This window comes from Pteronotus mesoamericanus, unplaced genomic scaffold (assembly GCF_021234165.1).
Source record: "Pteronotus mesoamericanus isolate MK-2021 breed Mesoamerican mustached bat unplaced genomic scaffold, CSHL_Meso_final scaffold_21, whole genome shotgun sequence".
NCBI lineage: Eukaryota > Metazoa > Chordata > Mammalia > Chiroptera > Mormoopidae > Pteronotus > Pteronotus mesoamericanus.
The window spans coordinates 18233804-18256798 of NW_026555310.1; the positions used below are offsets into that span (position 1 = coordinate 18233804).

A 22995-nucleotide genomic window follows, 5' to 3' on the forward strand; every position below is an offset into this window, starting at 1 on the left:
CAAAATGTCAGTTGAGATTACCTATACCTGGGGAGACATCTTTTAGAGAAGAGTAAAGGTAGTGGGTACCTGATGAATATGAATCAGTGGGTAGGATTAAAAAAAATGCACTGTGTACATTTGATTACCTGGTCTTCAGTATTATTCCTTAGGATGGCAGGAGATAGAGCAATACGTTTTTTGCCTTGTAAAGAAATCTACTTTTGGTAGCCCTGAAGTAGGATCACCAAATGAAAGCCAACATTTGTAGGGAAAGTTTTGGTGAGAAAATAATGATCATGAATCACCTGCTGTTTAAATATCTCTGGAAGAGCTTTTTTTGAATAGGAGAAAGCAGTGACCCTGATTCCTGTTTTTCTTTTTTACCAGATAGAAATCTAATCAGTATCAGTTTAGAAGAAAACCGTTTTGCAGATGAAAGGCAATACTTTTCCTGTTGGGTCCAGGAAGTGCGAGTGTGAAACCTAAGCTGTATCTGTGCTTCGAAAGGAATCAGAAAATTGGGACTAAGATATTTCTATGCATTCAAATGAAGGGCAGAATATGGGAGATGATACCTTTCTTGAGGTTGTCTTTGTAAAATTATTTTCTCATTTAAAATTCTAAAATTGAGGCATCTAAATTCAACTGGAGCTTCTATAATGTTAATTTTCCTATGACTTTCCAGAGTTACTGACATTTTGGTTGCTGGTACTTGATTGCTCTTTCGTTGTATTAAATTATAACACAGAGACTGCCAAATTTAAATTAAGTTGTGAAGGGAAAAGAAAATATAAAATTGGCCATTGATAATAACAATATTTATAAATGGAGCCCTTTAGAACTTAATTGGGGAGGTCCTCCTTTTGGAGAGATATGTGCAATTTCTTTGCTTTTCCATAAAAAGAAGTTATCAAGTTACATGTGGCCATGAACAGTGTCCTTGGAAGATGTGACTGTTATCTAGGGGAGAGTGTCTATTTTCTCCTCTTCTCTATACAGCCCTTAATTATCATGCTAATATTTGAGGTGGCTGTTAGTTTTGTTTCCATCAAAAAAAAAAAAAAAAAAAAAAAAGGAATGATCAAAGGAGTTAGCTTCCTACTATATTTTAAAGGAGAATGATATGTTTGTGAAATGCCCATTGAATAGAGTATGTCTTCTTTGAACAAAACTGTGCTAAGGTTAGGATATGAGAATTTCCCTAAGAACTTTGAGAGCCCTGGCTGTGTAGCTGAATTGGTTAGAGTGTCATGCTGATACATCAAGCTTGTGGATTTGATCTCTGGTCAGGGCACACACAAGGAGTGTCCAGTGAATGCATGAGTGGTGGAACAACAAATCAAAGTTTGTCTCTCTCTCTCTTCCCCTCTCTCTCTCTCAAATCAATAAAATTTAAAAAAAAGCTTAGAATTGAGATATCTTGATCCTAAAGTATGCTTATACTCTAAGAATTTTTCTTAACCTTGTTGGGCTTCATATGTCCCTTTGAGACTAAGAGAAAGTTTATGTTGCAACCTCCCATGAGTATACACATATTTGAGAGTGTACAAGACTTCCTGAAGTCCTTCCTTGGACCCAAGCTTAGGAGTGCTCATGCTAATACTCAGTCACGGCACTTACATTGAAATGTAAGCTCTGGATTTGGTCTCTCTTGCTGTTTCCCCAGTGCCTAGGACAGTGCCTGGCTCATAGTCAGCATGCAATGAATATTTGTTGAATGAATCAATCAATAACAAAGTGAACATATTATACTTTTTGGTATGAGGCTAGTCTGGATTTTCTGGTTGCTTATACTTTTTCAACTCTTTACTTGCTTTGTGACCTTCATACTTATTTAATTTTTTTAAAGTGTTTTTTTTCCTATTGATTTGAAAGGGAGAGTGGAGAGAGAGAAGGAGAGAGAGAAAAAGAAACATTAATCTGCTGTTCTAATTATTTATGCATTCATTGGTTGATTCTTGTATGTGCCCTGATTGGAGATCGAACCCCCAACCTTGGTGTATTGGGATGACGCTCTAACCAGCAGAACCACTGGCCATGGTGTCATTCACTTCTTTTGCAAGGAACAGGAATCCAATCAGTTTAAATGAACTAGAAGCTCTTTGGTTGGCATTACTGGGAGTCCAAGCGTAGGTTCCAGGTCAGGTGCAGCTAGAATCAAGGCTTCAGTTGATAAGACCAAAATTTTGTCTCTTTCTTCACATCTTTCGTTCTTGTAGGCTTTAGTTTCTGGCAGGCCTTTTCCACCCATGGTGGGGAAAAATGGTTTCTGGCAGTTCTAGGCCTACACTTCTGCTCATAAAGCCTGATCTTAGAAGGAGATAGAATCCTCTCCTTTTTCTTTTCTTGTTCATAACTGCTTCTATAAAGGCACTTTGGCCCTGCTTGGGTTAGTACTCTTCTCTGGACAAGCACTGTGCGAGGGGTGATGTGAGAGAGAGGGGGCCAGCCTAGGTCTTATACCCTTCTTTGAGGGTTAGAGAGGTTCCACTCTTCCTTAACCATGCCATGTTAAGAGTTTTACATGGGAAAGAGAAGTTTCTAAAAGGGCGAGGACAGAATAAAAAGTAACATATGCGCAAGGCATCTTTCATTCATAGTCATGTGCTGCGTAACATTTCAGTTAATGACAGATTGCATATATGATAGTGGTCCTAAAAGATGATAAAGAAGCTGGAAAATTCCTATTGCCCAGTGACACCGTAGGTGTTGTAATGTTGCAGCTAAAAGTTTGAAAAAATCAACATGGCTGTGGTTGAGATGGCAGTCAGCTCTGACGTGGGTGTGGATGAGGCTGACATTGAGGGGCTCCTAGAGGTGGTTCCTGTACAGTTGACTAATGAGGAGTTGCTGGAGCTGGAATAGGCATGCATAGCTAAAGAAGGGGCAAGAGAAAAGGAAACTGGGGGGAAAAAAAACCTCCCAAGTAAATTCACAGTGAAGGGCCTAGCGGAAGCTTTTGCAGACCTTTACAAGGTCATTAAATGCTCGAAAACCTGGATTCCCAACACCAAAACGTTTTCATTAATAGACAGGAAAGTGTATGGTGCATTACCTGTTTACAGGCAAACCTATGATGAAAAAAAGAGACAAACTGAGCAAACCATCAGGGACATACATCTGAAAGGTGTGAGAACTCCTCAAGAAGAGCCTCAGGCAGGTCCTTCAGGAGGTGTTCCAGAAAAAGGCCTCGTTATACGAGCTAGGACGGCTTCATGCGTGTTACTGCCCCTGTGAGACGAGATGTAGAAGTAGAAAACGGTGATGTTGATGGTCCTGACCCAGTGTAGGCCTAGGCTAATGCGTGTTTGTGTCTTGGTTTTTTTAAAAAAATTTTTTTTAAAGTAAAAAAGAAAGAAAAAAGCTTGTAAAATAAGGATATAAAGAAAATATTTTTGGACAACTACACAATTGTTTGGATTTTAAGCCGTGTTCTTACAAAAGGGTAAAAAAATTAAAAAACATTAAACTCTAGAAAGTAAAAATGTTACAGTAAGCTAAGGTTAATTTATTATTGGATTCTTTTAGTATAGCCTAAGTGTACAGTGTTTCTAAAGTCTACAGTAGTGTACGGTAATGTCCTAGGTCTTCACATTCGCTCACCACTCACTCACTGACTCACACAGAGTGACTTCTAGTCCCACAAGATCCATTCATGATACGTACTCTGTACAGGTGTACCGTTTTGTATCTCTTATGCCACATATACGAGGAGAAACCCTCCGAAACTGGAATTCATTTATAAAAAATTGTGTATTTATTCTTAGATGTTTAAACTTCAGTCACCTTCAAAGCACTCTCTATTTGATGCAATATATCTATCAAGATGTTTTTCCACTGCTTAAAACAGTTTTGAACTCATTGATTTTGATGCCTTTTAGTGCTCTGCCATTTTTTTGTTTCATCTCTTCCACATTGGCAAAACAGTTCCCTTTGAGGACTTTTTTCATTTGTGGAAATAAACAAAAGTTGCTGGGGCAAGATCAGGTCAATAGGGAGGGTGAGGCATGGGGGTCATGTCGTTTTTGGTCAAAAACTGCTGAACACTCAGCGTGGTGAGGGCGGGTGCGCTCATAAATTACCTGTCACGAAATGGTCAAATGCATTCAAAGAGCCTTCCAAAAAAAAGTCATTGAAGCCGATTGCAGCCTCTTACAACACCAGCTGGGACACTGATGCTGATGGGTTCCTAGAACACTCAGCTGCTCTACAGAAGATAATTCTAGGTTTTTTTGGGTCCTCCCCTAGATATACTTATTTTAATCCTCACCTGAGAGTATTTTTTTATTATTGATTTGAGAGAGAGAGAGAGAGAGAGGAACATCGATGTGAAAGAGAAACATTGACTGGTTGCCTCCCACATGCACCCTGACTGGGGATCAAACCCGCAACAGTTTGGTGTACTGGATGACACTCCAACCAACTGAGCCACCCAGCCATGGCTCTTTTTCACCATATTTTTACTGTACTTTTTCTATGTTTAGATGTGCAGATATTTACTGTTGTGTTACAGTTGCCTATAGTATTCAGTATAGTAACATGCTGTACAGACTTGTAGCCTAGGAGCAATGGGCTGTCTCAGATAGCCCAGGTGTGTGGTAGGCTAGACAATCTAGGTTTGTGTGAGTGCACTCTATGTTGTTCGCACAATGATGAAATCACCTAATGATGAATTTCTCAGAAGGTATCCCCATTGTTAAGCAGCACATGACTGCAAGTTAATGTTTAATGGTGTACTTTATGAACAATGGACTAAAGTCATTTTTCTTTTATTAAAAATCATGTTTGAAAAACATATCACCAAGGGATTGAATAAATTAATTTACTGAATTAAGATATTGTTTACTCAGTGCCAGACACTGTCTAGTTTTTTGACTTTGAAGTACTTAACTTCACCTTATTTATGATAAATACTATGTTCCTATCAATACTAATTGCCATAATACTATGTGGTAAATAAATATAAATAGTATGTATAATTTCACACCCAAATCAGTATAATAGCTCTTTCAGAGAGTACAATAGCTATTTATCTCTCCCCTGAGTTTTCCTGCTATTCTCCCTTGTTAGGATACTCTAGTTTCTATGGAACCCATTTATGGACCCTCGTATCTCTGACTAGGGTTGCTGTGCCAGCCTCCAGAGTGGGCGCTGCTTCTGTCTCCCTTACTCCCACCAGTCTGTGTTCAGCTTGGCAACCCGTGGGATCTTTTCACACATGAACCAATCATGCTGACCTTTCTCTGCTCCAAACCTTCTGGAGGCACCGATCTCATTCTCAGTCAGAGTCTTTACTATGACGTAGGAGGCCCTTCAGGATCTGGTCCCCCTCGTTCCCTGACCCTTCTGACCTCCTTTCCAGTCTATCACCTTGTTCATCTCCGTCAGCCGTATTGGCTTCCTTGCAGGTCCTGCAACATGGCAAACAGGTTCCCACTGTAGGGTCTTTGCACTAGTTGTTCCCTCTGCCTGGAATGCAGATCTACACACTCCCTCACCTTTTTTAAGTCTGCTCTGGTGCTTCATGGTTCTCTTTTGCTCTGTAGCATTTATCGCTTAGTGCACTATATCATTTATGGACTTATTATGTTTATTGCTTGCTGTTTCCTCCCTACCCTCTCCTGCAAGGGTCTTGGTTTTTTTACTCTTCGAACAATGCCTGACACATAGTGGCTGCTCAATAAATGTCTGTGGAATAACTGAATTCTCTGAGGAAAAGATTTAGATTCATTTTTTTCTGAAGCGATTACCTTACTGGTGAACTTCTTTCAACAACTAAGTGCTAAGAATAAATAATGATGAAAATGATGATAGCTAATAATTATTGAGTATATAGTTTGTGCTGGGCATTTATCATAAATAATGTTGATGGTGATGATGGCTAATGTTTGTTGAATGTTAAACTTAGTACTGGGAATTTTGCATTATCAAGTCAGTTAATCTTCAAGTCAACCTTCTGAAGTTATTACTAGTGTAATCTTAACTTTATGGTTAGTACAGAGAAATAACTTCCAAACATCACCCACTTAGGGAATAGTACAATTATGTTATTAGAATCTTGAAAGGAAAAAAATATTGTTAAATTTTTATTATCCCATTTTGTCGAATTCTGGCAGAAGTCAATAATACATCTCTTTGGGAACTTTTTCTTGTTATGGTGATTACTGTTTGAAGGACTAAGGATTAGAACTAGAGGTATCCTTCCTTGCATTTAGAGATAAATTCATTGTCTAAGATTGATAACAAATCCTACTTTAAGAGCACTACTGTTTCTGCCTGTTGGGGTTGGAAACAATTTTTGTCCAGCCTGGAAGCAAGGGAAGTCATTTGATTCAACCCACATAGGTGTAGCTCTTTTTAGCCACCAGCCTTCTTTGCCTGTTCTTTACCTTTGGTTTTACCCTCGGCTGGCTCTGCTCCACGGAGGTCCTGTCAGTTGCTTCATGATTTTCTGGTAAGGATTTGTTCACTCTGTCCCAGAAAGAGAGGTCTCTGCTCTTTAATTAAAATGCGTCCAAAGAGGGTATGCCTGTCATTTCAGACACAATCAGGTCCTTGCCGGTAACATAAACAAGTTCTTTGTGCACAGAAATAGCTTAAAAGTGTGTCTGATGCCTATGGATTCATCCATTCTAATTACAGGTGTGACTATAGGATGACATCTGTGTTTTTTTAAAAAAACCCATACTTATTCACATTTAGCCACTGTTAATTAAATGTTAGAAGCTGTATTTCTGAAGGAATTATGTGAGAATGGGAAGGCTTTGTTTTGTTTTTAGAAGAGTTTTTAACTCTTTCCTTTTTTGGCAGTTCTTAGAAATGTCCCAGTTACTGCTTGACTCAGAAACAAGAGTCATTCATCTATAGCTTTAACAAGGTAACTTTTATAACCTGCAACTTTCTGGAAAAAAGTCTAATTTCTCATGCTGTAATGATTGTGGAAATTGGTCTTTAGTTGCCAGAAGTTTTCCTTGCCACGGTACTTCTCTTACCAACTATTTCTTCCTACGTATGTTTCTCTTTTATGTAGAATTAGCCAGGAAGTGGTAGTTTGTTCTCATAGTTCTCCCTTTTTGAAAAGGGCAGTACAGTAAAGGAACAGGGAAGAGGCAGATCCTTCCAGCTGTAAAACTAATCACCAATTGCATTGTACTCTGCAATTTCAAAGGAAAGAAATGGTTTTTATAAACTTCTGTTCTGCCTAGGAGTTCCTACTGACTGGATTATTTTTTTGAGTTCTCTTTTAGCCATACATTTTTAGAATGTATACTTAAATGTTCCTTTATGGCTTGCTGAGGGGATGACCCAAGGATGAACGGTTGTCTCATTATTACATACTTTATCTTTCCTTCCTATGATCTTCCTGCTATATCATCATCGACTTCATTTTGTTTTTTGCAATTTGTTTTGTTCAGCTTTGTGGACCATTAAAGTATTAATTCATTCATTCAGCGATCATTTTTTTTGTGCACTGGGTACAAGCCAAGCACTGTGTTAGGTATTGAGGATATAAAGATTAAAAATATACTGTTGCAGTCCCCAAGGAGCTCACTGTTTATTAGAGACATGTAGCTTGGTGTCTAATATGATAAGTAACAACTTGAAAGGGTGCCTATCAAATCTGGCGAGATCATGGAAGGAGACCCTAAGCCTCTGGATAATGGATGAGTATAGGGTTTTTAGCTAAACTTAAGTTCACTATGAGCCAAGAGAATAATATTTTTTAAAAGCCTGTACATTTAGGCTATAGTTTAGAAATACAGTGGGGATATGAAAACCCAATAATTGAGGGACCTGGTGAATGTGCTCAAATAAAAAATTTCTCCGGTTGTGGAATCTCATATATTTCCATGAGAAGTTATATGTTTTATGTACATCCTTTAGATCAGGACTATTGACTCTGGGTTTCAAAGCCTGCATCCATACTAAATTTTGTCTGTTTGCCCTATCAGTAATTGAGAAGTATGTTGAAATCTTCCACTATGATAATGCCTCTGTTAATTTCTACCTGTAGTTCTCTAAATTTTGTCTTATATAATCTGTGGATACTAGACATAAATGTAGAATTGTTATATTTTCTTAGAGAACAGAACCACTTCTAATATAATGGCCCTACTTATTGTGGATATTGCTTTTTTCGCTTTAAGTCTGTTTTCTGACACCATAGCTGCTGCCTTTGCTTTCCCTTGGTTATTGCTACTCTGCTTATGTTCTAGGTAAGACTCATGTAAATAACATATGGCTGATGTATTTCCATCTGATATGAAAATCTGTGTTTTGAAAATCTGTCTTTTCAATAAGTTAAAAATTAAATTTATTATGATTAATATCAACTTATTTCTGCCTTCTCCCTTTGTGCCATTTATTAATCATACTTTTTCCCTGATTTCTTCCTTTAAAAAAAAATTCTTTGGGATTAACTGAATTTTCACTTATTTTCTTCTTCTTATTTTATTTCTCCCTCTTTTCTGGTTTTGTGTATTCATGCTCTGTTTTTGTTATTTCGGTAGTTTCTTTTAAAATTATAATATACATGTTCAAAGTAAAAAGTCAACTGATGTTTTATCTTGTTCCTGTGCATCTTAGAACCATGGAGCTATGTAGCTGAGATCACTCCTTTTCTGCTTATATATAGATATCTGGTATTTTGGTGCTGTGCTTTTTAAAACTCACATGTTAGTCATTATTATTATTTTATACCCAAGCAGTGTTTGTTTAGTTTAATTTGCATGTTTCAACAGTTTTTCTCTCCACATTTCTTCTCAGAACTCATATTTTTCTACTAAGATGGTTTCCCTTTTATCAATACCTGAAGTATACTGAAAGTCTGTTAGTGATAAATTCTTAGTTTTACTTATCAAAAAATATTTTGATGCCCTCCCCTTTAAAAGTTAATTTTGCCATATACTCAATTTCTAATTTGATAGACAAATTTTCTTTCAGCATTTAGAGAAATGATTCCACAGTCTCTGGCTGGTATTGTAGAGTCTGAGAAATTGACAGCTAAATATATTGTGTCTTCTGTATCTGTGGCTCCATATCTTTCATTAACTCTAGAAATATTTAGCCATTATCTCTCCAAATACTGCCTCTCTTCTCAAAACCTGACACTACTTACACATGTTAATCAAAATTTGTGGGGTCAGCACAGAAGATTCTCTCATCCTTTCCAAGCCCAGTTCATATTTTCAGTCTCTTCCAGGAGCTGTTTTCCACATTTTTTTGTGGTGACTGATGAAATATGGAAACATTGACTCTCAAAATTGGAAGGCTATGTCATGATAAAATACCTTCATTATTCTTGTTCTATATGGATATCTTTTCTTAGGTGGAATCATGAACTATCTTATGCATAAGCAAATTGAGTATCAATAATGAAACTTTCATAATCATTGAACGTTCATGCCTTGGAAAGAGTACAAAAAATGTGCAATGATGCGCAGCTATGCTGGTGGATTAAGGAATCTTACGTCAATCTTAATGTTAGATGGAGGGATTCAAAGAGTACTTGAAAGCGTCTAGTGAACAGTAGTTAGATTTGCCAAGACATAGCTACAAAGACATTCCAGATATAGAGCATTAAAGGATTTATTGAACTCTGGTTCTTCTGGGAAGTGAAGAAAAGATTAAGAACGCAAAAGCCTTGTACCAAGGCTTGTAAGTGGAGCCTCCTGATAACCCCAAGATAACCACTGAGACCTGAATCTGGTTTTTGATGTGCCTTCTGCAGATGACTAATCCTGTGATGCAGCACAACCAGATCACAGACGTCTCTCTAAAAGGAACTCATTACATGCATTTACATCAACACAACCCGCAGTCATTGGTATTGCCCTTTCTCCAGGACTGAAGCGTAAAGGAGAAAAGTCATCCACCAAGGAAAATAAGAAATTACTTATTTTTCTGTTTAAAAAATTGTCTCTCTTCCAATTCTGTCTATTCTCTACTTCCAGGATGCTAATTATATAAGCATGGTAACTTCATCCTTCCTTTTATATTTCTTAACCCTTCTTTCATATTTTCTCTGCCCTTATCTTCTGTTTCACTTTGAGTAATTTATCTTAAGATCTATCTTCCAGGTTATTAATTAGCTGTGCCTAATTTACTGTCTTAAATCCACCCACTTATTTCAACAATTATTTTTTACTTCTAGGATTCTTTATCAAATCTATCTGGCCATTTTTTATGGGTTCTTATTAGCTCTTTTCAAAAAAAAAAATATCTTTCATGTCTGTAAACATTTATAATAGATATATTTTTAGTTGTTAATTATAGTATCTGTTTGAGGTTGTTTTTGCTGACATGCATAACAGCTTGTTGCCTTGTCTTATCAGTAATTTTAAAAATATTTGAGCTCATATTTTTTGAATTTAATCTTCAATATAACAATTATAAACTCTGGACGAAATAAAAACAACTATGTGAAGGCGTGAAGGAGTGACCAAAACCAGGCAGAAATATGGGGCAAGGGAGGGGTCTATGCTGGAATAGAGTGTCACTAGGTGAATTTCTCACTTTATGACCTTTTTGTGAGAGCATCTCCAGATTTGTACCAACCAGGTGGGGACAACTCAGGACCTGAACTTTGCCTACTGAGTCACTATTTCCAGGGCCTATGATTTTTCTAGCTGTTTGCAGATGATTGAAAACTGATAGTAGTGAAGTCAACTCAGCCATCACTAAATAATTGATTTCAACTCCTCTGGAGACCCATTTATTATCCTGAGAAAGACACTATATAAAGAGTGGACAGGCTAGGAAAAAACACTACACAGACTGACTTGCAATAGTAATAGATTCAAAGATGTCATGGAGGCAGGGTACAGAGCATTAGAAGAGGAATTCATTAGATACGAGAAGAGAAAGTCGTAATTTCTTTCTTTGGTTGGGTTAGGGCTTTAAGCTTTCAAATACTCAGACAAATTCTTTCTGAAGTTGTGGTCAGATATCCATGTTTCTCTTTGAGAGGCGATTTGTACCTCAATTAGTTTCTTTTTCTATCAGCTGCACCAATATTTGTACTCAGAGGATAATTGTTTCACAAAATGATGGCTTCTCGCAATGAGTTTGAAAAGGTTAACATGTGAGTGCCAGCGTTCCTTTTGTAGTCCACATGATACCTGTGGTTTTTAAAGGTCTTTCAGTCATTCAGTCTTAGTGGTAGCACTGATCAAAAATGTAAGTATAAGGATCATCTAGTATTTTCAGGGGTTTCCTTCCATGTACTAGCACTTCAAAATTTAGTGTTTATTGTGTAATTCAAAAGTGTTTTAAAGTGATTTTATCTTTCACAGAAGCATAACTGGAAACATTTTAAATACCTAAGGACAAGCACAATTCCAACTTTGGAAAGACGCCGTTTTAGAAATATTAGCAGCAACAAACATGTGCATGATCAAGAAACTTACATAAGGAGTTACATACCCATTTAATATTTAAACTTAAAATACTTGTGTTAGTAAAAAATATTATTAAAATAAGACATCTAAAAAGAGAAGATAATGTTAAACTGTATTGGTTTAACTTTTATAAACCTCAAATGTCAAATAGCAAACAAAAGCAAATTTAGCTCTTCTTGTCATCACAGACAGGTAAAATATGAGCACAGCTCTGAGGATTTGGTATGCATTCTGTGTTACATTTATAAGCTAGAGCACTTTTTGGCAGAAAGTTTTGCAATGAAGTTACTTCCTTGTTTGCTAGATTTAAATTATGGCTTTGTGTGAGAGTGTCTCTACAAGGCCTATCAGAAATAGTGTATAAAATTGGACATTTATAGAACCTAGTATTTCTTGTTAAGGTACTTTGAATTATGAGATAAATTAATTTGCATACAAACAAGAATCTACAGGCCTTGAGGTTGGCTTCTAATGTGGGCAACCTGAGTATTGGTAAGTAAAAAACAAAACAAAACAAAATCCATATTACTAAATAGCAAGATCTTAAGATTTTAAAATTCTATGTTCTAAGACTATGGTGAGTGAATGGAACAAACTCACATACTAGTACTTTGCTTGGAATGCTGAAATAATGCATACACTTAAAAAATTGATATAAACAGTTAAACTAACTACAGTGCATAAAATATTATAAATAACATATCTGCTATTGAAGGATGATACTACAGTCCAACTCTAATTACAAAACAGGATCAGAGAAATGAATAACCCCAGAAATAGAAAGAACTTGGAGATCACAACTGACCCATTTAAAAAATGAGGCACAGGAAGCTTAAGTGACTCCCATAAACACAGCTGGTTATGGAGTGGCTGACCAAGGCTTAGAACTCAAGTATTCTGTCTTCTGTTTTAGTACTACTTTAATGAAGGTGAGGAGGGAGTTCCGTGATGTTCCAGGTTCCAGGGTGGTAGGGAATTTGTGGGGAGGAGGCACAGTTTAGGTAAGGAGCCAGATATATTTACTTTTAAAATAGTTATACAGTGTATGAAATTATTCATTTAGTCATAATTCATTTATGCTACCACTGATGGACATTTGTGATTTTCCTGTTTTGCCATCTGGAGCAGCATTGCCTGAAATACTCTTGGACATGCTTCCAGATTCATGTTTGCAAGAATTCCTCTGGGGGTATATCTATATATCCAGTTAACATTTGATTATATATATATTTAAAAAGTCAATGGTCTTCTGTTTACTTAGAAATTTACAAACCAAAAAACCTCAGTCACAGACAACAGTATGGTGGTTATAAGGGGGAGGGGGCTGGGGCCAGGGATGTAGTAAAGGGCATACATTTTTGGTTCATACTTATTTGTAAAATCAAAGCCTCTTCTGAAATCTGCTTATGGGGACCTTGGAAGGTCTAATAGTTGAAAGATTTTTTTTTCTTGTACATTAAAATGAACAAATAATTTACAGTTATGACCTTATGAAGAGAAGATAGATTTTGAAGGATAACAAGTTTCATGATAACTGAATTTCAGTGACAGGTTGAGAATTTTAGGCTAGTGCTGTAATTGCTTTCCTTGCTGATTCAGACATGACAAAAATAAATGCAGCCCATTAAAAAGGGCACTGATATGTTGAGTTGAAAGGTGCTATATGAGAAATTGTTATTTAGGGCAGACTATCTTCACCCTTGACATTTTTAATAATTTTCTGAGACCTGTCTGAATGGAGAAAATTTCTAACTCTTTCTTCCATCTACTATTATGCAACCATTTGTTGGTTCTAGGTATTTTTACTGTTCATATGATCTACCAGAGGTGACATTATTGATTTAGTCAATGATTGAAAGAGTCAATCAGTCACTCACTCAATTAAAATTATTTAATACCCCCCCATATTTGAGGCCTAATATTTAAAGTTGGATGTGTTATGGTGGACAAAACAAAAATGGGCTGACTCTCTCGGAACTTACAGTGTATAGTGTTTGAGACATGCATACGTAAGAAATTAGTGTGGCGTATAAGCGCTATTGATAGAGGTGAGATGGGTATCCTGGGAGTAAAAAAAAACAGGCATCCCTGATCTATTTTAAGAAAAGTTAGAGAGCTTTTACAGAAATACAGATTCTTATTTTTGAGCCCCAGAAATTTTGACTTTACAGGCCTAGAGCAAAGAAGCGTTTGTTTTTGTTGTTGCTCTTACTGTGATTGTGATTATTCGAACTCCCCAGAGGACCCAGACAGTCCGCCAAAGTGGGGAAAGACTTCAGGAGTGATTCCGACGGGCAGCAGTCATGACAGGGTCTCTGAATGAATCATCTAGAGTTGCAATAGAATCCTCTAGAGATGATTTCCAGATGCTTTTTACTCAGAGGCCATAGGTTCATCTTTATATTTGTCCCTATTCAATTGTAAATTCTTGTCCTCAGATGAGAGAAGATAACTATCCCAGTGGTGGAGGGGAAAGCCTGTCTTGTCAGTGGTACACGTGAAAAGATCCTGGAATTGTTGTTTAGCTATAGGAACCCAATGAACATCAGAGGCAGCCTTGACTGCCATGGGAGCCACTGGGATCTTAGTATGCACGACCGTAAACTTAGCCTCGAAAAGAAGAACGGAAAAGTCCCCTGTTCCTCTTGGTTGGGGCACATCTGAATTCCTGTGGATAGTTTCTGGGATCCCATTTAAGGTGAATTTTGACACGGGTATATGAAAAGATGGGGAGCTCCTTGGTAAATATCCCAGTGAGGAAGAACTGGAGAGAAATAGCCTTGTTTATCCCAGGAAAAAGGAGTATGTAGTCTGTCTAGTTATAGAAGAAAGAACTGGAACCAAAAAGGGAAAGTTGTTTGAGAAGCAAGTCTCACTCCTTCACTGACTGATTTATACATAGAACAGATATTTATCTGATATCAGTGTAAATAATTCTAGAAGATACCAAGGATATAATGGTAAACAAGGTGGATTCAGTTCCTGACTTAATGGAATTAATACCTTATTGGAAGATCTAGACAGTTAAGCAAGTAGGTATAAAAACTGTGCTAAGTTTTGTGATGGGAAACACAGGGTGCTATTTCACTTCCACATAAAACGCCTTTCTAATATCAGTACTGTCAGAAAGATGGTGAATGAGGAATACGCTGGCCCTGGAGGTAGGTATTCAAGAAGAGGCTGTTGGGAATATTGTAGAAGTTGTGCTAGCGATTACCATTAAAATCCTGTTTCACTTTTAACCTCAATGATCATCTGTGTCAGTGATTTTCAACATTTTTCATCTCAGGGCACATATAAACTAATTTCTAAAATTCTGTGGCACACCGGAATTCACCAAAAATATATTTTTTGCTGTTTTGACAAAAAAAAAAGATATAATTTTGATTCATTCCATCAGATGGCTGTTGTTGTGTTGGCTGTTGTCATTTTTTTATTTGACAATCTAAGGGATTGCCCCCTGACTAAATAGTAAGGTATGGCAAGTTTAAAAAATTTTTGTGATATACCAGTTGAAAATCGCTGGTATATGTCTTTATAACAGATTCACACTCCTTGCTTCCTTCTACCTTTCCCTTTCTTCCATTCTCAGTTTCAGTTCTTTAAGTTTGCATCACGAAATGATTGTCTTTGTGATTTTTACAGACATTTGGGTATAAGGAATAGGACAACTTCTGAGAACTGAGCTCATTCTTAATTATTATTTTTTTTATCTGAGCTACTAGGTAATTGAAGGCCGGTCTAAATGTTCAACAGATGCTCTGCGATCTGATTTATAGCTTTGGTTTTCCCAGTCCCCCAATGGCTAGATCATGCAGGCGGGGACTCTGGGGGGACATCCTAATGGGAGCCCTTAGTTCTGTGGGAATGGGTAGGCACCAAGACTGCGTAGAATGTCATTGCCACTTTTTCTATAATTTTAATATGCTCTAAAGGGTAATACTATGTTTTCTTTATTATGTTTTGAATTCTTAATGTGTCTTAACTAATTAGAAAAGCAGAGCTTTCCCTCACAGCATTTTTTAAAAAATTAAATAGTATGTTATGACAATCTCAGGGCTCCGAGCCTTTTGGCATTCAATGTTACAGACTGAAGTTGGATATTGTAGAGGTTTGGGTTTGCTTTCTCTTGACCCAATGTGACTTCCTGTTTCTAAGAAAACAGTTTTAAAAACTCTTAAAAGGAATTTCTTGCATGCTTGGCAGCTCTTGTAAAACCACATTTTGGTAAACCAGTGTGAATGAAGTATATTAAAAAAAGAATCCAAGAAAGAACCATATTGTTTAATTAGCATTTTGTTTTGTGGAAATTGGACCTCATAGATAAATCTGGTGATTTAGGAAGTGTCTGCTTCTGGTAACCAGATAAACCAGGAACCAAAATTTCTCATTTCGGATAATCACCCTAGCTCAAGGGGACATTTGATCACAAACTAGGTTTTACTCAGTGTTGGAGGTGATACATACTAGTGAGTCTGGTTAATGTGTTTTGTTTTTTTTTTTTGAAAAAAGAAAGTTGCAACTTGGTCATCTTCCTTTAAATGAATTCACAAACTTTGAACGAATTCACATGCATTCTTACAATATCCCGGGGAAACAACCCAGTTGTTCCCATCACTCACTTAGTGGAAAAAATGAATGTTAGTAAGTCCTTGGTAGTTAGATATTCCTCTTTGGATAGAAGAGTCATGTTTCTTGGTTCTCAGAGCAGAAATTCAGCTACTCTCTTGGAATTGTCCTAGAAATTGGCTTTCTATAACTATTTTAATAGGGATGAAATATGTTTATTGTAACTACCAAGGCAATATGTTCATTTGATTAATATTTATTTATTATTTTAAAAAAGATTTTATTTTTTCTTATTTTGTAGAGAGAGGGGAAGGGAGGGAGAGAGAGAAACAGATGTGCGAGAGAAACATTGATCGATTGCCTCTCATGTGCCCCTAACCAGGAACCTGGTCCACAACCCAGGCATGTGCCCTCACTGGGAATCGAATCAGAGACCCTTTAGTTTGCAGGCCAGCACCCAGACCTGTAAGCCACACCAGCCAAAGCTGATTATTATTTATTGAGTACCTATTATGTGTCTGGTGCTCTTCTAGAAGCAGACAGTATGGTGAGGAATAAGGCAGACAATATCCTTGATTTTATTTATCTGTTAAACACTTATTTAAGGGCTTACTGTATGCCAGAAATTGTACTTGGTGCTTTGTGAATAGTAAGTAATTTAATCCTCCTGACAGTGCTGTGAGGTGTAGGGACTCTATCCTCACTTTACAGGTGTAAAGAGGGAGGACCTGAGTCACCCAGATAGGATGTGGCTGAGCTAGGGTGTGAACGTGGGGTGTGTGCTTATGACACCCTGCTCACTCTGTGGTCGCTCTGTAAGCCTGACCTCATAAGCATATACATTCCTTATGAGGTAAAACAAAACACACACTCAGAAAAAAAGGGAAAATAAAAACCACAGGTAATCTGACCAAGGTTAACGTGCTGGTGTCTGTGTTCCATTCTTCTCGTATGAAATGTAAGAAGTGTGTGGGTTTGTGTATGTATGTAAGTAAACATATATGACATCTTACTGATTTATTACCGCTTATTTTCACAACATATTTTAAATGTTCGACAGGCTAGTACATTTTCTAAAAAGAATTTTACACAACTCTGCCGTGTTCCATGGTTTGTCTGCCATGATTTATCTAACCAGTTTCCTACCACTTAATAATGTTTCTTAATTTTGAATTTCATAAATGTTGCTTCAGTTAATCCCTTTATAACTAAATCTTTTGTAAATCCATGGTTATTATGCAGTTTTTTAGTGAAGAATAGTAAATATACAGTGTCCACATGCTCCCTGTGCTGTTAGACTCTGACAGTGTAAACAATGCAATCATGCTTCCCTCCTAGGTTAGTGGATGACAGGTGCGTGGTGCACCCGGAGGCCGGGGACCTCGCCAACCCTCCCAAGAAGTTCAGAGGTAAGACACAAACATATATTTATTATGTGACCTAAGGGGACAGAGGTTATTCTTATGTCTTAAAATAAGTAATGTTTATTTAACGTGAAATTTTCAAATATAAATGTCCACTTAAAAAGTTTTTCAAAAATTTCTCCATTGTTCTTCTTCTTTTATACATTGAAGGATTTATAATGAAAGAATAATTTCCATATTTTTTTTTGCTAGACAATAGCCTACCCGTTCAAAGGAAATCTTAGAAATTAACTGTGAGAGGCCACATTTCAAGCCAATGAATAAGCTAAATAACATGTTTGTATTTCTGTGACTATAAATGTTAGTGTGCCATTAGCAGCTCTTAATTTATCTTTGTAAAATCCTCAGGAATGTGACAGTGATGTGTTTGTTTACCTTTTAAAATGTCACTTTGGATGGTGTATAATAAGTAACAATTGCCTTAGAGCTTGTTTCTAAGTATAATTTTAGAAATAGTTTGATAATATCATTGAGAAATTGGTCATAGTAGGAGACTGAGTTTTATTTGATGCTTATGAAAAAAAGATTAGTAGAATCTGTCAAGAATCATACACAACTAAAACCAATAATTAAAAGCTTGCTCAAATCAATTTCCAAATTTGTGAGTACTTATAAGAATAAAAATAATTTTAAAACAGTATTAATTTTGAATACACTGTTTAAGCATCCTTCTTGCATGGTGAAAAGTGGCTTTAATAAGTGGTAACTCTCTGGAGAGAGAGTCCAAGGGAGTCCCCAGAGCCCCAGAGCCAAGTCAGGATTTATTTGCTACTTCCTACCCTGGGGAAGGAAGATGTTTAACATTGGAAAATATTTCCCACGTTTCATTCTGTGACAGACACTTACCACACAATTCTCATGGTAGGAATATCATAGTTCATTTTCCCTACACTCAGAACCTTGAGGAGAGAGTGACAAGCACAGTAAATATACTTTGAATTACATTGGTTGCTTTGAATAAGAGATCCAAATTTCCCCTCAGGTGGAAAAATTAACATAAGACTGGCTGCAGGAGCTACACTGCCCACCAGAAGCACCCATAAATGCTCATTTGGGATACTCCTCTACCCTGGGCGAATGCGGTCTTCTCGCCATAAAGAGTGCCCCCAGAGATTGTTATCAAAACCCACATTTGTGTGCCTGACACTTAGAAAGGACAAAACTCACACTGTCAGAGTTTGGAGCAAGAGAAGGTTTATGGATCAAGAAGGTGCTCACTGAGAAGATAGGAGACCTAGTCATACCTCAAATCCATCTTGATAGACTAGGTAATAGTTTTTAAGGGGTTAGCGGAACAGGCATGCAAAGTGCTGGTGGGTCATATTTTAATTGGAGGAACTTGGGACGTGGTCATTTATGGTAAAGGGGCATTGACATTGAATCTTCCTGGAAAACGGACACTAGGCTTTTGAAAGAGGTCTTGTGTTCAAGTTCCAGTTATGTCCTGGTTCTTTGGTTCGGTGGGATGGTGGTGATATTGGTGAGACCTTGGTTTCTGGTGCAGGTGGAGGTCAAAGTTCTCTCTTCTGCACATGCTTTGGGTGCGTGACATGTGGTTTTGGTCTGTTGTCTCTGAAAGGAAGCTTGGTATCTAATTAAACAGGACAGGGCCATTTTGAGCTGGTTCTGTGATTACAAGGATGAATTTACAATAAAACTAGCATGAGGGAGAATCAGCAGCTGTGACAAAATGTAGTATTTCAGAACCTGCCAGAGACTATGCAATAAGTGTGTGAAGTGATTTCAGAGATAGAAGAGGGTAGAGAAGCCCCAATGAAAGAACAGAGAATATGAAAAAGAACAGATAGGTTCTAAAAAGTTTGAGCTAGTATATTTATAAAGATGAGAAGAGAGTTAGTGCTTTGGCAAAAGGATCTGAGGAACTCACTCAGATACAGTAAAGAGAGATACAAAAAAGAAAAATATCAGTGAATTAACTCAGATAAGACTTATGGTCAAGATGGAGGCATTGTAAAAACAGCTCACTTCCTCTCACAGCCCTATCAAAATTACAACTAAACTAAAGAATAACCATCACTCAGAACTATCAGAAATTGAGCTGAATAAAAGTCCGTCAACTACGGAATTAGAGAAACGACATCCATCTGGACTGGGAGGAGGGGCGGAAATGCAGAATAGGCTGGTCCCATACCCACATGTGGTGGATAAAAATTTGGGAGGGATGTCTTGGGAGCAAGGAGTCCCAGTTCCAAACCAGGTCCCATAGTCCATGATTCCTGTGCCAGGAAGATAAGTCCCCATAACATCTGGCTGCAAAGACTAGCGGGGATGGAGTCAGTGGAAGAAACTTCTAGAGTCCCAAGCAGTTTTCCTCAAAGAACCCACACATGGATTCACCTACTCAGACACACTCCCTCTGAGCTTGAGCACCAGGGTAGCAGCATGGAAGGCACCAGTGACATACAGGGGGAAACTGAGGTGCCTCCCTGGAAAGAAGGAAAGAAGTGGGGGACAGCTCTCTCCCAGACAGAAAGGTGGGCAAAGACCATTGTCCCTTTTCTGAACCCTACCCAACAGAGCCACAGAACTGGCAGGTGGGTGCTGTATCTGAGACTCCATCAACCTGGCTAACACTGTTTGCCCCACCCTGGAGATAAGGCTCTATCCCACCCAATTTAAGGGCTCACCCAAGCTGTTAACAGTGGTTTTTCTATATGAATGGCTGGTCTTGACTCATGCTTTGCAACTTCCTAAATCCTCTCAAACAGGCAACAGCTGGCCTCAGTGAGCCCTCAGCCCCCAGCCCCTGAACCTCTTGCTAAGTGGCCCCCACACTAGGAGCAGCCAGCCTAGGTTAACAGCTTGGCTCTGCCTAGGAACCTGCAAGCCCAGCACATGTATCAGCCATATGCAGATTGCTCTATAGCTCATGCAAGGTGGCCCCGGGCAGAACACAGTGGGGAGCACTGACTTTGGCCTGCACCACCCAGGAAACCCCACAGCCTGTGTACCCAGCAGACAGCTATAGACAATGTTGGAGCACCACCACCCTGCCCCTGCACAGCTGGTCCTCCATGGAGGGCAGAGGTTGGTGATAGTGGTCACAGCCATTCTTTGCAGTTGAGTGGCCTAGGTAACTCCTTCCCATTGACCTCCCAACAGCAACCTAAGCTCAATTACAAGAGGAGGGTATGCTCAGCTCACACTAAGGGCACACCCCAAGTACCCAGCTAGGGCGATAGGGGAGGCTGTGCCACTGGACCCTATAGGACATCTACTGCATTAGGCCACACTACTAAGATAGGGAGTCATAGCAGCTCTACCTAATACACTGAAACAAACACAGGGAGGCTGCCAAAATGAGGAGACAAAGAAACAAGGCCCAAATGAAAGGACAGATCAAAACTCCAGAAAAAGAGCTACATGGAATGGAAATAAGCAATCCAGATGCAGAGTTCAAAACACTGGTTATAAGGATGCTCAGAAACTTAGTGAGGACCCTAACAGCATAAAAATGATCCAATCAGAAACAAAGTATTCACTAATTAAAATGAACAATTTACAGAGAGACAGCAGTAGAGTGGATGAAGCCGAGAATCAAATCAATGATTTGGAATGTAAGGAAGCAAAAAACCACCATTCAGAGCAACAGAAAGAAAACAGAGTCCAAAAAAACCAAGGATAGTGTAAGGAGCTTCTGGGGCAGCTTCAGGTGTTCCAACATTCACATCATAGGGGTGCCAGAAGGAGGAGAGAAAGAATAAGAAATTGGAAATCTATTTGAAAAAATAATGAAAGAAAACTTCCCAAATTTGCTGAAGGAAATAGACATGGATGTCCAGGAAGCATTAAGTCCCAAATAAGTTGGATGCAAAGAGGCCCAAGGCACATCATAATTAAAATGCCCATGGTTAAAGATAAAGAGAGAATCATAAAGCAGAAAGAGAAAACAAGTTAGTTACCTACAGGGGAGTTCTCGTAAATCTGTCAGCTGATTTGTCTAAAGAAACCTTGTAGGCTAGAAGGGATTGGTAAGAAATATTCAAAGTCATGAGAAGAAGGGACCTACAGCCAAGATTGCTGTACCCAGTGAAGCTATCATTTAGAATCAAAGGGCAGATAAAGAGCTTCCCAGAGAAGAAAAAACTAAAGGAGTTCATCATCATCAGACCATTATTATATGAAATGTTAAAGGTGCATATTTATTTAAGAAAAAAGATCAAAACTATGAACAATAAAATGGAAATAAATACATATCTAGCAATAATTGAATCTAAAAAACAAACTAAGCAAACCTGAACAGAGACAGAATCATGGACATGGAGAGCATTTTGATGGTTGCGAGAGGGGAGGGGATGCGTGGGAATGGGTGAAAGGTGAGGCGAGGGACAGTGGTGGGGGGTAGGCAGAGACAAATGTATTTGAAAAAATAAATTAAAATAAAATTTTAAAAAATGAACACTAAAAACAAACAAACAAACAAACAAACAAAAAAGAAGTACAAATAGATAGTTACAGAATAGCCATGGGGATATAAAGCATGGCATAGGGAATGGGGTAGCCAAAGAACTTATATGCATGACCATGGACATGAAAAATGGTTTTGGGGATTGCCTGAGGAATTTGGGGGGTGCTTGGTGAAGGGGGACAAGAGGGAAAAATAGGGATACTGTAATAACATAATCAATAAAATATAATTAAGTAAAAGAAGTAAAAATAATTTGAATGAGTTTGGAGAATAGACTAAGAAGGTTGGCAGTATCTAATCAAGTTCTAGAAGGAGAAGCTAGAACAAATGGGATGAAGCGGTATGTGAAGGCATACGGGTGAAAACTTTTCTCAACGGAAGGGAAACACTATGCCTCAGGTGGAAGAGGCATGTTGAGTTCAGAGTGGGAACAGGTACACAAAACCAAATCCACAGAGACGCCTTTGTGCACTATAGCTGCTTGAAGAGAAGAAGTTTTAAAAGCAAACTAGGGCAACAAATCTGTATTTGTAAAAGAAAAAAAGCATGGGTTCAGGTTTTCACTGTATTTCTCACTGGCTGTGTCATTTTAACTAGGTCACTTAACTGCTTTGAGCCTCAGAGGACATCTGTCATTGGCTGGTGCCAGTGGGGGTGGATAATAACAAGAGCAATGCCAACCACATAAGGCTCTGCGAGGCTTGAAATCTTTCCAGAGAATAAACATGACAGCGTTTTATCATTATACAAATGATAGTTAGAATAGATAGGCATGGTGTGTTTCCTTTAAACATATTTGACTCTATTCTTACATTATAAGCTCTTCAAGGGCAGGATTTTGTTTTTTTCTTTTTGTGTTTTCCAGTCATAGAGCTTTGCCCATAGTAAACATTCCCCCCCTCTCCAAAAAATAGCCATTAGATGGTTTTGAATGAGGGAACCAAACTTTGCCTGGGATTGTGCTGTAACTTTGGTTCCCAGGGGTGCTTCACCCTTCACTACCTGGAGCGTGGGTAGGCGTATTTCTCTGTCAGTTAGGGGAGTTATCCGTCAAAGATAAACTTTCTGGTGTTGTGGCCATCTTTGCTCTTTTTCTCTTTCCCAGTGAAGTGAATTATTTTAAAGCGTAAAGATGAGTTTAGTGAACCTGAGGGAATCCTTGAGTAACAGTTCTGTACCCAGTAGGTAGTTA

At 38.0% G+C, this 22995-nt stretch overlaps 1 protein-coding gene across 1 annotated transcript in view; it reads left to right on the plus strand.

Annotated features, from left to right (window-relative positions):
* The window catches only part of ITPR2 (inositol 1,4,5-trisphosphate receptor type 2), a 434318-nt gene that overhangs the window by 20105 nt on the left and 391218 nt on the right, over positions 1-22995 (plus strand). The window contains exon 2 of the mRNA XM_054591314.1: positions 17289-17359. Within this exon, the coding sequence (XP_054447289.1) occupies positions 17289-17359 (71 nt within the window). The remainder of the gene's footprint in view (positions 1-17288; positions 17360-22995) is intronic.